This window comes from Gigantopelta aegis, chromosome 6, assembly GCF_016097555.1.
Source record: "Gigantopelta aegis isolate Gae_Host chromosome 6, Gae_host_genome, whole genome shotgun sequence".
Taxonomy (NCBI): domain Eukaryota; kingdom Metazoa; phylum Mollusca; class Gastropoda; order Neomphalida; family Peltospiridae; genus Gigantopelta; species Gigantopelta aegis.
Window position 1 is genome coordinate 61867330 of NC_054704.1, and position 14718 is coordinate 61882047.

The 14718-nt window shown below is 34.6% G+C and overlaps 1 protein-coding gene across 4 annotated transcripts in view; it reads right to left on the bottom strand.

Moving 5' to 3' along the window:
* LOC121374300 (protein nervous wreck-like) overlaps nucleotides 1-14718 on the bottom strand; it is a 109295-nt gene that overhangs the window by 44622 nt on the left and 49955 nt on the right. For 3 of the 4 annotated variants that reach the window (XM_041501347.1, XM_041501346.1, XM_041501348.1), the window contains 3 exons: nucleotides 7075-7219; nucleotides 2503-2639; nucleotides 690-753 (listed from right to left, as the gene is read on the bottom strand). In XM_041501347.1, the coding sequence (XP_041357281.1) occupies nucleotides 690-753; nucleotides 2503-2639; nucleotides 7075-7219 (346 nt within the window). Of the gene's footprint in view, nucleotides 1-689; nucleotides 754-2502; nucleotides 2640-7074; nucleotides 7220-9982; nucleotides 10068-14718 lie in introns of all 4 variants that reach the window. The other variant, XM_041501349.1, reaches the window with a different exon arrangement.

Below are 14718 nucleotides of genomic sequence, written 5' to 3' on the forward strand. Positions count from 1 at the left end.
AAAACTTTAATTAAATAACACAACTTACTTCGTTTTCAAAGTTGGTTGCATCTTATGGAATTGATGGAACATAGAATATCCAGGCTAGGAACATAATGTCATTCCAGACTAGGGTCATGACAGCATTCAGGTGAACACGTACTACACATGTGAAATTTTATATCACAGATTTATTCAATAAAATATTGTTTTATTGTACGGACAGAATTGTCTTTATTACTATTGTTAGATTAAATGGGTATGGAATAATAAGTGTTATCTCCCTTAGGTTGACTATCAAAACAATTTAAGTTTGTCTCATTTACACTGGCAAGTGTTGACAAAACTTATAATTTGATAATTATAATAATTGTAATGCTCATATAATGGAATTAAGAAATAACCATACCGTGTTTTTAGATCCGAGGGTCGTGTTGTCCATTTGATGCCTGCCAGTGTCAATTTTGACCTTAGCAAATATGGAGTTATACCTAGTCTAAAATAAAACAATCTGTCTTCTCAAGATTGATCCAAATCAGCACTTTTTCATATTTGTATGGGCGTTCTCCTCCCCCCACCCCCCACCTCTAGGTCCAGCCTTTTGGTGTAATGTTTTATCTCTCCTTCCTGAAGAATTTCAAACATCTAAAACTAGTCAATTTAACTGACTAGGCTAAGATATACAAAAAGTTACTTATTAATCAACATACCTTAGAACAATTTTTCTGTAAGCTTGTTTTTGATTGGAACAGGCCTGTAGACTTGCGCTTTAACCTGAAATAGCAACAGTATATACATTCATCGACTATAAAACTTAACAACACACTATTAATATTTTACTCTTAAAACTAACATTCTAAACTAAATTAAATTGATATAAAATGAGTGATTTTGTTTTAGAATATCTTGTGGCTGAGATTATTACGAGGACTGTTACATGTATGGTTAGATTTAAGTTGTAGTCAATAGTTGGGGGTTTTAATTATTGTAGTGAAAACCTGTCCATAATAGAATTTTTTTTTTTTTCTTCCTGAATGTAAGGGTTCATTTACAATTATCAACATTTTAATGAGTGTACAAATCACATTCAAAACAAAACAAAAATGTTTGGTTTGGTTTTCTACATTTTTAATTAAATTTTAGTATTCCTAATTTTTGACAATGTCATATAATCACGTAGCTTGGATATATTAATAAATAAATCAATATTCACGACATAAACAGACAGATACTATCAAAATGTTGATAAATTAGCTCTTGCAAACTCAACATTTTGGGCATATGCTTTTAGGAGTATGTCTTGCACACTAAAATCTTCTGAAAGTGTTACTAACTATTGTTTGAAACATAGTAACATCTTTCTACTTGAATAGAAAGATCAATTGTTCTTTATGCCACCTAGACATATATAGGCAAGTTCAACTTTTATACTGGAAATTAGTAAGTATTTCTTTATCAGTTATCTTCAGTAGGTATTTTTAATCTTTTAAATTACTTTAAGTTACATATATACTATGGTCTCTAAGTTACATATATACTATGGTCACTACTATACTCGTGTTAATAAAACTTTGAAATATAATATTTTATACTTTTAAGAAAGGTTGATTATGGTATATTGTGTTTTAGTATGTAATGTTACTGTATACAGCCAATTCAAAGGTCTTTAGATTTTGACAGAAGCAATTATTTTCAGCAGTGTCAGTAGCATGTCGGAAAATCATAAATCAAACTCCATTACCCATAATTTTATCCTACTACAGTCATTTTAGAGTTTAAAAACATTAACAAAAATAATTCATAACAGATTATGTTTCCAATATGTGAATTCTTAATAAGTGGTAAAAGTTGTCGACACAGTCTCGATGTTTGATTGGTAAATTCAAATCTAGGTCAAATTTGATCTGTGAACTTGCAATAAACAGATAGAACAAGATACACGAGTATATGTTTATGGTTTACTATTCAATTTTTACCACTAAAATACTTGATTGTAAAACAAGTGTCACCAAAATGTGTGCAAAAATGTTACATTCTTTTTTACTTTAAAAATAACACATCTGTGCCATTTGTTGTGTCACTTTATTGTCACTTTTTTATTTACTCTGACATTACATTGAAGTATAAATCCCAGCCACCAAATAACTGTTGAAAAAATTAACTAGTAACACCAGAATCAATTTGCATAATGGTGATTTTTAATAGGTTGTACTTTCCACTGCATTTTCAAATATTTATAAAGCAGAACAGATTTTTGCAAAGTGAATTTAAAAATACTTTTCAGTATTACAGTAACAAATAAATAAATGTTAAAAAAGTATATGTCACACCCAAAGATACTTTGAACCTAAATATTTTACTAACACAGTTTTGCATATCTCATTCATAAGCATTATCAAAGCCGTAATAGAATTGCTACTAACATAAAAATCTCCCCCAACTTAGTTGACAACTTGACTAAAAAACATGAAAAGGGACAGTTAATTTTATTTGAATTAGATTCCAAGCAAACTTATAGCTTACTTTTCCTCGGCCTCAGAAAGCTTTTGTCTAGCTTCAAATGCGACAGTTTCCTCCACACAGTAAGCCTTGTGAGTTTTAGTCATTTCCATCACAGCCTGAGCCACTTCTGCCTGAATTGTCGTTATTTGAGGGATTAACTGAAACACCAAGGAGGACATTTTACAATTACATAATACTCCAGGGGGAGAGGGTATCATGTTTTACCAAATGTTATGGGGGGAGGAGTGTGTTAGTCAAGAGTTACTCAATGTTTTCAAAATAATTGTCTCAATTTTGTTCATCAAGTAAAATGAAGCCATGCAGTCAATGCTATTTTGTTCTTTAAGTTTAACAGATGATTTTTTTTATCTACATGTATAGTCCATCCCATCATTCTGTAAAACTGTTTTTTATAAATAATTTCAGTTTGGTTTGACGTACGAAGAAAAGTTAAAGTGTTTTAGAAATAACCCCCCCAAAAAAAAAATTGTGTACAATTGACAAATCAATCAGATCAGAAATAAATAACTTGTAGTAAATTTCATAGGATGAAAATAAGGCATTCCCTGTGGGACAGACTATAGTATTAATTACCAAACCAAACAAACATAAATATAAACAGGAAATCTAATAATAATGGTTAAATTTCACCATTGTTAATGAGCATTACATAAGTTTTGAGGGGAAAAGGCCTTCACATTACTAAATGTTACGTGGGGAAGGGGGTATAAAAAATAAATAAATTGCATTATGTTATTGTTGAAAGGCCCCATTAATTCACACATGTGACACTTTCTGTGATAAGTTACAGTAAGATGTAGTGTAACTCTGTAATGGCATGATACCAGAGCTTCTAGAATTTTATACAAATTCAACAGCCATGTGACCTGTGATTAAAACAAAATACTAGCCATGATTAAACATTCACTAACCCTACCTTAAATAAATACAATATATGTCACCTGAAGACGGAGATAGAGCTTAAAAACATTTAGATTGGGGGTGGGAAGAGGGAGCAGGATATTCATATTTACAAAATAAGGCTTAAATGCAGCATTTTTGACAAGGTTTTTTTTTTCCCCACTAGCCATCGGGCTAGTTATAGTAGTTATTTACTAGCCCAACACTGAATATCACTAGCCATGGCAGTGGGGCTACCATAATCTAGAAGCCATGCATGATACGATTTTTTTCTGCTTAATGACACCACTAGAGCACATTGATCAATTAATCATCGGCTATTGGATGTGAAACATTTGATATTTCTGACTCGTAGTCATCAAAGGAAACCTGCTACATTTTTCTTAATGCAGCAAGGGATGTTTTATATGCACTTTCCCACAAACAGGAAAGAACATACTACAGCCTTTGACCAGTTGTGGTACACTGGTTGGAACAAGAAAAAACCCAGTCAGCTGAATGGATCCATTGAGGTGGTTCGATCCTGCGACGCAAGCACCTCAAGTGAGCACTCAACCGACTGAGCTAAATCTCGCCCTGATACGATAAAAGACATGATGATAGATCGATAGTTTAATACCATAACACTATTTCTTGCCCACTGGACTGACTTAGCCAGCTTTTGCATGGGACTAGATAGATCTGTCTGACCCTAGCGATAGACATTGCCTACATATGTCATTATGGAACTATTTTCAGTGGAGGTAACTTTAATTATTCACGGAGTTGTTGATTCATATTCTATTATTTATATTTTTCGAAGAAAAAATATATGAATGAATAAAAGTTTTGAACACTGTGGTGAAGTTGTTTATTACAGTGTTACAGTGGGTCAAGAATGATAGACTGGTTTTAGTTTACAAATCCTTTGGTTTTATAATAAAGTGAGCAAGAAAAATAGTTAATCACCTTTGCGAAAAATAGATAAGACAATTCAAACTGGAGAAAGTTTCTTTGTTTCGAGATATTTTATAGATAAAAAAAGAATCAAAAGGATTGCACAACATGCAGAGCCTATATAAGACAGTTTCGGTTTGATTCTTGGTAAATCTCGGCCTTCACAAAAAATTTATTTCTCTTTGGTTAGAATTGCCTTATCTATTCCTTACAACAGTGATAAATTCTATCAGTCTGATAGTATATAGTCTGATACCACATTACCATGGTAGATCTAGTCTGATACCACAACAACATGTCAGATATAGTCTGTTAACATATGACAGATAAACAGTTTGGTGAAGTGTAATCATCTGAAGTCTACAGAGGAAAATAATCTGGGCGATGAAAAAGTGGTTATAAGACTGGTGTTTGTTATGATAATTGAAACAACTCTATGGTTGGTCTATGTATAGACTCTAAACTGAAGGTGTACACAATAACTGAACTGTAGACCAGTCTGACCAATGTATCATTTCAGTATATTACTGACTTAGTTATAGAGTGATGTATCTCCAACACTAACATGTACACTTTGTACATCCTCGTTATATCTGGTGTTATGCTCAATTACTTGTAAACAACTTGATCTCATACAGGAACACTTTGTTGTCAAATGTTTTATTAGCAATATTTTAGTTAATCAAATTTTCATTAGCAGCTATTATTTAATGTTTGTGAAACTCGTGTAATGTATTGCAACATGATACTGGACAAATATTCCTGATATTTGGACAATTTGTTTCTAATTTTCATTATTATTCACACTTACATAGTACTAGCACAACAACAATGCTATACGACCCTTAGGTTATGACTCAGGGTCATATAGCATTGTTGTTGTGCTAGTATGGAAAGTTGAATAAGATTAAGATCATGCTCTGACATCATGATACTAGACAGAATATTCCTGATATAGATCATGCTCTGACACCATGATACTAGACAGAATATTCCTGATATAGATCATGCTCTGACACCATGATACTAGACAGAATATTCCTGATATAGATCATGCTCTGACACCATGATACTAGACAGAATATTCCTGATATAGATCATGCTCCGATACAATGATGCTGGACAAAATATATCTGATATAGATCATGCTCTGACACCATGATACTGGAAAAAATATTCCTGATATTGATCATGCTCCGATACCATGATAGTGGACAAAATATTCCTGATATAGATCTCGCTCTGACACCATGATACTGGACAGAATATTCCTGATATAGATCATGCTCTGACACCATGATACTGGACAAAATATTCCTGATATAGATCATGCTCAGACACCATGATACTGGACAAAATATTCCTGATATAGATCATGCTCTGACACCATGATACTAGACAATATTCCTGATATAGATCATGCTCTGACACCATGATACTAGACCATGATACTAGACAATATTCCTGATATAGATCATGCTCTGACACCATGATACTAGACAAAATATTCCTGATATAGATCATGCTCTGACACCATGATACTAGACAATATTCCTGATATAGATCATGCTCTGACACCATGATACTAGACCATGATACTAGACAATATTCCTGATATAGATCATGCTCTGACACCATGATACTAGACCATGATACTAGACAATATTCCTGATATAGATCATGCTCTGACACCATGATACTAGACCATGATACTAGACAATATTCCTGATATAGATCATGCTCTGACACCATGATACTAGACCATGATACTAGACAATATTCCTGATATAGATCATGCTCTGACACCATGATACTAGACCATGATACTAGACAATATTCCTGATATAGATCATGCTCTGACACCATGATACTAGACAAAATATCCCTGATATAGATCATGCTCAGACACTATGATATTAGACAATATTCCTGATATAGATCATGCTCCAACACCATGATACTAGACAGAATATTCCTGATATAGATCATGCTCAGACACCATGATACTAGACAAAATATTCCTGATATAGATCATGCTCAGACACTATGATATTAGACAATATTCCTGATATAGATCATGCTCCAACACCATGATACTAGACAATATTCCTGATATAGATCATGCTCCGACACAGGTCCACCTGCTACATGTTAACATGTACTTTGTTAGATTGGAATCAACTCAATGGATGTCACAGAAAACCTCACTGATAAAGTTATAATAAACCTAGTTCAACACCATGAACCTGTGTTGTATAACTTAGAAGTGTCTGTTTGCTGTAGACTGTTAATACAGAAATTACCTAAGAAACCATCAACCTAGTTCTGTTCCTCAGTTCAGAGACTGTTTTTATCTTTCCAGCAATGCAGATAAATGGACTACCGGTAAGTTAACACTTTTCAAAGAAAAATCAAAAGTTGCTAATTTTGTACAGCAGATATTTGTAACAGCCTTTTTGTGTGCAAATACAGTATAGTTATGCTGCTTTATCTTGGATTACACTTGCCATGTTGTCATAGTATTAGACCATCTGTCATATAATGGTAACTATTGTATTATGACATGTATGCATGCATGCACATGAACATACACACACACACAAACACACTCACAAACAAACACACACACACACACACACACACACACACACACGCATCACTTTTTAGGGCCAAGTTTTCCAGATGGTTTATTCCAATGTTTGTGTTTCCATCTGTGAACTGTTAATTGCGGTATACCTTTTTCATGGATTGTATTTTATTAGCTTTCAGTGGTTTAACCGACTCTGCTATTTTGTCCATGTAGATCTCTCCCGCCGCGAGCCGAGCTCTCGCCATCTTCTCCGTCTCCTCCAGGATCTGCCGCCACACAGCAATGGCCGTCCTGAATTAAAAATATCAGAAATATAAAGAGCTGTGTACACAACATGTTTACAACTACAGTAACAGTAAATATGTATGTAATAACAAGAATTCTGCAAAATTATAAATGTTATGGTTACCATAAACTGGTTTGGTGTTGCTTGATGCATATCGATGCATGTTAACCTTCTGAGTACTGCAGGCGAGATATCTCGCCCGACGTCACATCAGTCGATATACTGTACACTGTATACAGTGCATTCCCCAATTCATATTTCCCGCCATTTTGTACACGACACTCACCGGAAATGGAAATATAATTAAAGAAAAAAGATTTTTTCTCTCAAAATGGTGGCTTTTGTTTTCGATTTTTTCAACTGAAAATACCTTGAAATTTTGAGTTCAAAAAGTGGTTTTCGGCAAGTATTTTCGCTTGACAACAATGGCAGCACGTCGCGGTCATTTTCAGGGATCAATAGCTAATTTAATAATAAATTTGATCGTTTTACCAACAACGAAAATTACCAAATATTGCAATATGAATCGTAGTTCAGGTTTAAAAAAAAATTCTGGTCAGAAAACCACTGGACAGCTGGCCACAAATGCCCGTAAGTAAACGCAACTTTTTCGATTTTTTGCCTAATTTTAATCACCATTAGCAGATCTAAAATAATAAAAATTACAAAAAAGACACGAAAATAATACTTACCGATTCATATATGAACTTTATTTCATGTATTTATAAAACATTTAAGTGAATATATGTGAGTAAAAATTACAAACTTGTACCCACTCAATGTGGTTTTTGTTAAAAATTAATCCAGTAGTCTAAAGGTTAAAGGAACAAGCCAGTCAAATATGAGCCTTATGTGTAGAAAAGATACATACCCATACTACCAAGACATACTGACAATTTAAGAAATAAAAAACATTAATTTTAGAATTAATAAAAAAACATGATTAGTCCTGCTAAATGGAGGCAGCCATTGTTTGGGGTTTTTTCCATCATATCCAGTACTCTAGCTTGAAAAGGAAGTGACGTCACCTCCTGTAAACTATTCCTGTCATGGCTGTATGCCCAGAGTAAATAAACACAGTAATTTAAGACAAGGTGCTTCGCTTTGATCAGAATGACTTGTACAAAAACATAAATGCCAATAAGCTAAACATTACATGTAAGTATTTTACTTAAAATATCTAAACTTTAACATTCACTGAGATAAGACTTTATGTATAAACCAATTTATATCAGCAAAGAAATTATACTATAGTATGTGCGAAACTAAAATAAATGTGAAATGTTAATATGTGCAAAGAATATACGTATGTAACACAAGAATTCTGTAGAATTAAATGTCTTGACTATTATAAATTTTTCAGTGCACTGTAATGAACATCCATAGGTGTAACTGTAAACCAAGTTTCAGTGACCTAGGACTCATAGTTTGTGAGAAACTGATCTAAACGTGAAACTTTAATGCAAACATTGAATAATTAATATCTATATCTCGCCTTTTTATTGCATAAAGGCGAGACAAAACAGTATGAAATAACCACCAATAGTTTTACTCAATGACAGAAGAATATGAAAACTTCTCAATTATCCTTCCACGTCAGTAATTATTTACTTTTGTTTTGTCCCAAACATGGAACAAGTTTTAATACTTTACTGTGCAATACCTACTATCTGTAAAGTTAAATAATTAAATTTTCTTTGTGTCTATACATTTTATGGCATTCTCATTGGTCAAGAGGTGCTTACTTTTTTGCATTCATATCTCGAGGAACTGAACAAATTTAAGCCATGTCTACTCCCCCTCCCCCTCCCCCTCTCCCATATAGGATAAATAGAATTTGCTATTCATGTTTTTAATATATAAAATATCAATCTCATCTAGGTAATCGTTATTTGTCTTGGTAGAGCTTCAGCAAATACTGATTATGTTAGACTCGGTTGACAATTATAATATTTTCCACATTAAAATCACCTGTGACAAAGCCTCGAATATTCTCTGGATTTATTTAATATACATTGATCTTCAACAAGTTGTTATGGGCGGTGCTTCAGTTTTGAGACAAAAACAATGTGACAACAAACAATGCCAGTGGCAGACATTGCAGTAATTTCTAAGATGTTTAGGACTTATAGTTTGTGAGAAATAGAGCTAAACATAAAAATAATCTGCAAACTTGTGTGAGAACGGCTTGGCCGATTCACAGTATTTGCGGATTTTTTTTTTCTGACCCCAATGAATGTAAATTAGTATTGTAAAACAAAATAAATAACAGACAATCCTTACTTAAATTATAGTTAATGCAATTGAATATGAAGCCGTACTGGTGAATACAGGTCAAAGAAAACAAGCTTGACATAAAGTAAATTACCACTGAGCACCAACACCGATAATCAGACGGATAATCAGACTGTTTTATTTGTGCTTCAGTGAGGTGAAGTCAAACAGAAATGTATCAAGCCACTAAGTGCAAGCAAGCAAGTTACATTTTGAAATCAACTATAAGTTTACAGTGTACTTTCTGGGTGTGACGTAAGTTCAAAGAATTGGCAGTACTGAAACTGAACCGAATAAACAATGCGCTATTCCTGCAGTTATTTGCTGGAGTTTAAGCTACTTCTAGGTTCTGCCTGATGCTTTTGTTAACATGTTATTTTTCATTATCATATCTACTTGATAGCAAAACCTGTTGCATTAGCTAAGCTGAAAATAACTACATGTATCAGTTATGAGAGGCAACAGGTGGCAAGATAGGAAGACAAAACTGTCACCCTGACATTGGCATGCCAGCTTCTTTAACAGAGTACCACAACCAGACATTCGTGTCTGGTATACATACAGATGTGGAAAGTAAACCTGAAAGATAAAACATGCCTGCTGGAATGCATTTTAGCAAATTCAAGATAAATAGTTTAATTTTAAGGCACACACACACACACACACACACACACACACACACAAGAAAACGCTATACATGTATTTGTCAAGCTTTCAGCCGTGTGGCCTTCTTCAGGCTGAAACTTGGCAGATATAACTTCTTTTTCTTAAAAAATTTGATTTAAAGAGACTTTATGTATGTACGAATGTACATACATATATACGTATATAGATACATACATACAAATTTTTTTTCATCAAATATAACATCTGCAATAGAATACTAGTACCCAGAAAAGAAATACTTTTATGATACAAAGTATATATTTAAACTAAGGGTACATGGTGTTAAACATATAATTATTTCAACACTGTCAACAGAAAGGGAGACCAATAGCCAAGTGTGTGTTTGTATCATAACACTCAAAGACAATTAGCCCAGTGTGTGTTTGTATCATAACACTCAAAGACAATTAACCAAGTGTGTGCTTTGTATCATAACACTCACAGACAATTAGCCAAGTGTGTGCTTTGTATCATAACACTCAACGACAATTAGCCAAGTGTGTGCTTTGTATCATAACACTCAAAGACAATTAGCCAAGTGTGTGCTTTGTATCATAACACTCAAAGACAATTAGCCCAATGTGTTTTGTATCATAACACTCAAAGACTATTAGCCCAGTGTGTTTTGTATCATAACACTCAAAAACAATTAGCCAAGTGTGTGTTTTGTATCATAACACTCAAAGACAATTAGCCCAGTGTGTGTTTGTATCATAACACTCAAAGACAATTAGCCCAATGTGTGTTTGTATCATAACACTCAAAGACAATTAGCCCAATGTGTGTTTATATCATAACACTCAAAGACAATTAGCCCAATGTGTTTTGTATCATCACACTCAGACAGTTAGCCCAATGTGTGTTTGTATCATAACACTCAAAGACAATTAGCCCAATGTGTGTTTGTATCATAACACTCAAAGACAATTAGCCCAATGTGTATTTGTATCATAACATTCAAAGACAATTAGCCCAATGTGTTTTGTATCATAACACTCAAAGACAATTAGCCCAATGTGTGTTTGTATCATAACACTCAAAGACAATTAGCCAAGTGTGTGTTTGTATCATAACACTCAAAGACAATTAACCAAGTGTTTGTTTGTATCATAACACTCAAAGACACTTAGCTCAATGTGTTTTGTATCAGAATACTCAAAGACAATTAACCAAATGTGTGTTTGTATCATAACACTCAAAGACAATTAGCCCAATGTGTTTTGTATCATAACACTCAAAGACAATTAGCCCAATGTGTTTTGTATCAGAATACTCAGACAATTAACCAAATGTGTGTTTGTATCATAACACTCAAAGACAATTAGCCCAATGTGTTTTGTATCATAACACTCTAAGACAATTAACCCAATGTGTTTTGTATCAGAATACTCAACGACTATTAGCCCAGTGTGTTTTTTATCATAATACTCAGAGATTATTAGCCAAGTGGGTTTTGTATCATAATACTCAGAGACCATTAGTCCAGTGTGTTTTGTATTTTGTATCATTATATACTACTCAAAAGAATTTAAGGGTCAGACGATATTTTCGACATTATTTTCTGAATGTCAGTTATATTAGTTAGACCATAATGTCACGCATGGTATTGTTCCATTTTGACGAAAGTGGGTCTAAACAACCCATAAATGAATTAAAATCCACTGTCATTGACACTGTCGACTAGTTCTAATGGCGAAAACATGCTTACATTTGCACGTAAATTAGGGCGAAAGCGAAAGGTCTGCTAAGTGCCCATAACTTGCTTTTTCACAAAGCGCTTCATTTGCACGCTTTGCATGTGTATTCCATGTTCCCAATGCTGAATTTCCGTATAATTGGAGCTTGCGTTCGTGTACGGTGCACACTCCAAATTCGACAATGGTACGATGTCAACTGACTATCGAAGATCGAGGAAGGGCTATTGCTTGGCTTCAGGATGGCAATACGCAAAGAAATGTTGCTCTGAGACTTGGTGTCAGTCAGAGTGTCGTTGGCCGACTGTGGCAACGGTACCAAGCAACGAATTCTGTTCGAAATTGTCCACGTTCGGGAAGACCCCGAAGCACTACAAATAGAGATGACCGCTACATCACCAATATGGCTCTACGTCAACGCACAACCACTGCACGCCGATTACGTGACAATCTGTGGACTGCGACTGGAACTCGAGTGTCTGATCAAACCATACGCAATTGTCTGAGAGCCAATAATCTACGCTGCCGTCGCCAGGCTGTTCGACCACCACTCCTAGCACGTCACAGAATGGCCAGACGTCACTGGTGCACACTTCATCTGCAGTGGCAACGTGTTCAGTGGGGTCGAGTGATGTTCACTGATGAGTCCAGGTTTAGTCTCCAGTTCAACGACGGTCGGGTTCGTGTCTACAGACGTCCTGGGGAGCGCTTCGCTGACGTTAACGTTAGACAACGTCACCGGTTCGGTGGTGGCAGCGTCATGGTGTGGGGCGGCATCTCTATCCACCACAGGACCCCCCTCTATGTGGTGGATGGCAATCTGAATGGAATCCGCTATCTGAATGAGATTATCCGGCTGTTGGTTCTCCCAGGCCTTCAGCAGATTGGCGGCGGGGCAGTTCTGCAGGATGACAATGCCAGACCCCACCGCGCCAGGGTGGTAACAGACTTTCTCAGAAACAAGGTATCGCCAGGATGGATTGGCCAGCATATTCGCCTGACTTGGCCCCAATAGAGCACGCCTGGGACGAATTAGGCAGGAGAGTTCGGGATAACCATGCCCCTCCGGCCAACCTTCATGATCTGGGTCAACTTCTTATGGCAGAGTGGCAGGCCATTCCCCAAGAGTTCTTCAGACGTCTGATCAACAGCATGAGGCAACGATGTGTCGAGTGTATTCACGCCAGGGGTGGATTCACACACTATTAAACGAATGTTCTAATGTGTAAAATCCATGTTTGACAACCTTCAACTTTGACAGCATGTCATGTGACTTTCTTGTATACAGTGACGTTTATTTGTGGGTTTTTGTAAATATGGAACAATAAATTAAATTTTTGGTGTAGTTTACATCATCAATCTAATACACTCTGAAACTTATTTGGTTATAAATTTTTGACCCTTAAATTCTTTTGAGTAGTATACATAAATTTAGTTTATTCCTATTACTATGTGTAGTATAAGAGTAATATGTGTGTTGTTATACGCAAACAGACCTGTCAACCCTCCCGGATTCCGCGGGAGTCTCCCGGTATTTGATCAAATCTCCTTTCACCTGTGCGGGAGACAGTTTCTCCTGTTAAATGACATTTTTGTAAGCATAAAAAAAAAATCGATCCTCTTTTGTCAAAATAACAGAAGGGAAGTAACTCTGCCTTTTTTTCTCATTCGGAAAATGTCGACTACTTTCGGTTTCCGAGAATGTAACAGGCCGAATTGTCCCGACTGTTTAACCTTTGCCGAAGTGAGAATTGTGGGATAGCCTATTTATATTGTTAAAAAAGCACATGGAGTTTATAAAATGATGTGTTATTATAATGTTTGTTGTCATCGTAATGGCTACGAAGCGTGTTGCCGCTAATTAAACAGGCTGTGTATTGACATTCAGTGTTGCCATATAAAAAAAAAAAAACTATCCAATTTAGTTCCAATAGCCGATGATAAGATTAAAAATCAATGTGCTCTAGTGGCGTCGTTAAATAAAACAAACTTTACTTTTAATAACACCTCTGAATTGTAAAATGTCTTCCCACTGGATTACATAATGCAACTATGACAAATCTGAGTTGACAGCGATACACACGATGCATGTTAAAATCACATGTCACAGCAAGACAACGAAAAGACCAATTAGCTGTATAAACATACTTGTGTCAGTTAATTTTGTATGTTTGTGCGGTAAAATGTTGGTTATAAGGGTACACTTCAAGAAATTATTTTTGTACAATTAAAAAATGTTGTTTGACATTGACATAAAGTTACTCACGGAAATGGGTATAATTCCGGTATATTTCACACGATGTCCGTAATGAGGTTTTACTTATGATTAATGAAAATACAATGTTTATTGCATCATTATAATGATTTTAAATCAGTACCATGCCACCGTTCCTCATTATAGTAAAAACTGAATATTAATTTATAAGATTTATATAAATTTGTCTTTGGTACTTAGGTACACTAACCACAAATGATAATGTAACGCAACCTGTAAGGCTGTAAGTGTAATACCGTAAATGTACTAATTAAATTTTTTATTTCTTGTTCATGTTCTTAACATTTTTGGATAAAATATTTTTTTTTTTTTAAATATGTATTAAATCATAATAATATTTAAACTTAAAAAAAAAAAAATAATAATAATAATTTTTTTTTTTTTTTTTTTTTAATGCCAAGATCTAAAGTTAAGAAGTATATATGACATTATAAAGTATTCATATAACTTATTGTAATAATGTTTTTTTTAAATCTTGCGATTTTGGGTTAAATTGTGTGAATTTAAAAAATCTCCTGCTTTTTGACCAAATCTCCTGCTTTTTCAACACACACCTCCTGCTTTCTCTTGACTAAAGGTTGACAGGTCTGTACGC